The 3478-nt window shown below is 38.5% G+C and overlaps 1 protein-coding gene across 1 annotated transcript; it reads right to left on the reverse strand.

Moving 5' to 3' along the window:
* Window positions 1–384: 384 nt before the first annotated feature.
* Window positions 385–894, reverse strand: LOC138348690 (uncharacterized). The gene has a single exon (XM_069298262.1). The coding sequence runs from the start codon at window positions 892–894 to the stop codon at window positions 385–387; it is 510 nt and encodes a 169-aa protein (XP_069154363.1).
* Between the last annotated feature and the right edge of the window lie 2584 nt (window positions 895–3478).

A 3478-nucleotide genomic window follows, 5' to 3' on the forward strand; every position in this document is an offset into this window, starting at 1 on the left:
TCTTAATGGTACGCTCTGCTTGTCCATGCGTTTGTGGATGAAATGTTGTGCTAAGGTTATCTTGAGTACCAAGACCCTTCTGAAATGACTTCCAGAAATGAGTGGTAAACTGTGGTCCACTATCTGAGATTATAGACAAAGGCAATCCATGCAACCTCAAAATTTGATTAATGTAAGGCTTGGCATAGTCTTATGCCGAATCTGTAGTCTTGACCACTGAAAAGCGATAAGACTTAGTCATCGTATCAACTATCACCACTATTGATTCATGTTGTTTGTGAGTACGAGGTAACCCTGTGATAAAATCCATATTGATCACATCCCACTTCAATGTAGTAATATCGATCTCTAGAGTCATAGATCCTGGTTTTTGATGTTCTACATTCACTTGCTGGCAATTGGGCACTTACTCACAAAATCTGCTATATCCTTGTTCATGACATTCCACTTATAGATATCCCGTAGGTTGCGGTACATCTTAGTGGCACCTGGATTTATAGAATATCTAGAGTTATGGGCTTGTTCAAGGATATGCTTTCTCAACTCACCCACATCAAGAATAGACAATCTACCCTGATAGCGAAGTACACCATCTTCCCCTTGGGAGAAAGTCTCCACTCTCTGATTATTGAATGCACCCTTAAGTTCAATCAAGATTGGATCACTGTTTTGCTTTTCCTTAACCTTCACTACCAAAGAACATTCTTCCCCATTCTGAACTGTGACACCTCTGTCTGATATGCTCATTACGCAAACTACTAACTGTGTAAGCCTGTGAACACCCTTTACTAGCTCATTCCTTTCTTCCTGAACATGGGCTACACTACCCATAGATAATCTACTAAGAGCATTTCCTACTATATTTGCTTTACCAGGATTATAATGCACACTCATATCATAATACTTAAGGAACTAAAGACATCTCCTCTGGCAAATATTCAACTCTTTCTGGGTTAACACATACTGAAGGATCTTATGATAAGTCAACACATCTACATGAACACCATACAAGTAATGTCTCCATATCTTGAGTGTGAACGCCACTGTTGCAAGCTCGATGTCATGGGTTGGATAATTCTTCTCATGAACCTTAAATTGTCTAGGGGGATAAGATATAACCTTATCTTGTTGTATCAACACACAACCTAGACCAACTCTAGATGCATCACAATCGATCACATAACTATCTGAGCCCCCTGATTGAGTCAAGAAAGGAGATGTACTCAATATAGTTTACGATTCTACAAAGCTTTTCTCACAATCATCTGAACGTTGAAACTTTACCATCTTCTGAGTTTAACTAGTAAATGGTGAGTCTATTGATGAGAATACTTCCAATACCTTCTATAATAACCGCTACACCTAAAAAACTTCTGATATCTGCAGTAAAGGTTCTGATATCTGCAGTAAAGGTAGGTCTGGGCCATTGTTTCACTGCTTTAATCTTTTGTGAATCAACTCGGATCCCTTTGCTAGATACCATGTGACCAAGGAAAGCAACAAATTGATACCAGTATTCACATACACTACACTTATTAAATAGCAATCTTTGAGAGCTTGTAGAATAATTAACAAATGACTCGCATGTTCTTCCTCGTTCCTAGAGTTAATGAGGATATCATCAAGAAAGACGATAAAGAATAAGTGCAAGTACTATTTGAACACTTTGTTCATCATATCTATAAAATATGCAAGAGCATTGGTTAGTCCAAATAACATAACTATAAATTCATAATTATCATACTAAGTTCTGAAGATTGTTTTCGGAATGTCACTATCTCTGACTCTAAGCTTATGATAACTCGATCTTAGGTCTATCTCTTAGAAATGGCTAGCACCCTGAAGTTGGTAAAACAAGTCATCAATCCTCGAGATGGGATACTTATTCTTGATTGTGACCTTGTTCATTTGTCTATAGTCAATTCACATTCTAAGAGAACTATCTTTCTTCTTTACAAACAACACTGGCACACCCCATGGTGAAATACTAGGTTTTCTGAAGCACTTATCTATAAGGTCTTTTAAATGCTCTTTTAATTCCTTAAGCTTTGATAGAGACATTGTGTAATGAGGAAAAAAATAGCCTAGGTATCTAAAACGATATAGATTACAAAGTCAATTTCCCTTTCGGGAGGGACTCTAGGAAGATCTTCAGGAAATACTTCTAGAAAACTCACAAACTACTAAAACTGTATCAAGAGCTGGGGTTTCAGAGCTAGAATTCTTAACACGAACTAGATGATAGAGATAACCCTTATATATCATTTTTCTTGCATTAAGGTAAGAAATGAATAGACCCATAGGCGCTAAGCTACTATCCTACCATTCTAATATTAGTTTATCTTGAAATTGAAAAATGAAAAATCCAAGTTCTACAATAGACTGAGGCATAACAGGAATGTAACCAATCCACGCCTAGAATGACATTGAAGTCTACCATTTTTAACTCTACAAGATCTGCTGAGGTGACATTCTGAGATACTGTGACAGGGATATTTTTGTATACTCGTCTAGCTATAACTGGGTCACCGACTTGAGTAGAGACAGAGAATGATTCTAAGAGAGTTTTTGGACTAACACTTAATTGGACTACTGTGTAAGGAGTTACAAAGGAAAGAGTATCCCCTGGATCTAACAATGCATAAACATCAAGGTTTAAGACTCGTAACGTACCAGTGACTACATCAGGAGAACCTTCATGATCCTGGCGAGCCTGAAGATCTTACAACATGTTCTGGCGCTGATGAAGTTGTAGACTGTTGAGTCGAGCGACTTGTTGGTTTTGATGAAGTGGTAGGCTGAACTCTACCATTACAACCTCCTTGGACCTGTCTAGAAGGGCAACCGCTCAACCTGTGACAAGACTGACAGCACTCAAAGTATCCTTCTTTCCTGTGAGATACTCTCCCGAACAGTTCTTACCACATTTGGGGAAAATGGGGTAAGTCTTAGTGCCTGAAACAATTCCGTGAGACTTAGATCGTGCTTCTCTAACATTCTGGTCTTATCTGTTCTTGGAGGATGGAACACTAGCTGACGAGGGGCTGCAGCTAAAACCTTTTGTTGGCTTTGTGAGCGATTTCCACCACCCGATTTTCGCTGAGAATAGTCATAGTTCCCCGTCCTAGCCTTCTTATTCTCCTTAGTCTTTTCCCTAAGCTTATCATTCTCAACCTTCTAAGAATGAGTCATACGCCTAGAGATGTTCATATCTCCAAGTAACATAGCAATCATGCAGTTAGTTTTTACCAAATATGACACTCCATACAAGAACTTATTCATCTGAGCCCTGGATTCAGCAACAATGTTCAGAGCATACCTAGAGAGTTTGTTAAACTTCTGCCCATAGTCTTGGACCGTCATGTTTCCGTACCTTATGTTTATGAATTTCTGAGCCCTTTTTTCTCTCTACTCTATTGGGAGAAAACCTATCATGAAAGGTCTCACTAAAGAAATCTCAAGTGATAGAAGTTGCAGT

Source organism: Solanum lycopersicum, chromosome 5, assembly GCF_036512215.1.
Source record: "Solanum lycopersicum chromosome 5, SLM_r2.1".
In the NCBI taxonomy this organism is placed as follows: domain Eukaryota; kingdom Viridiplantae; phylum Streptophyta; class Magnoliopsida; order Solanales; family Solanaceae; genus Solanum; species Solanum lycopersicum.

Excerpts from the sequence above, each read along its gene's own strand:
- LOC138348690 (XM_069298262.1), bottom strand. The coding sequence starts at position 894 with ATGAGTGTGCATTATAATCCTGGTAAAGCAAATATAGTAGGAAATGCT.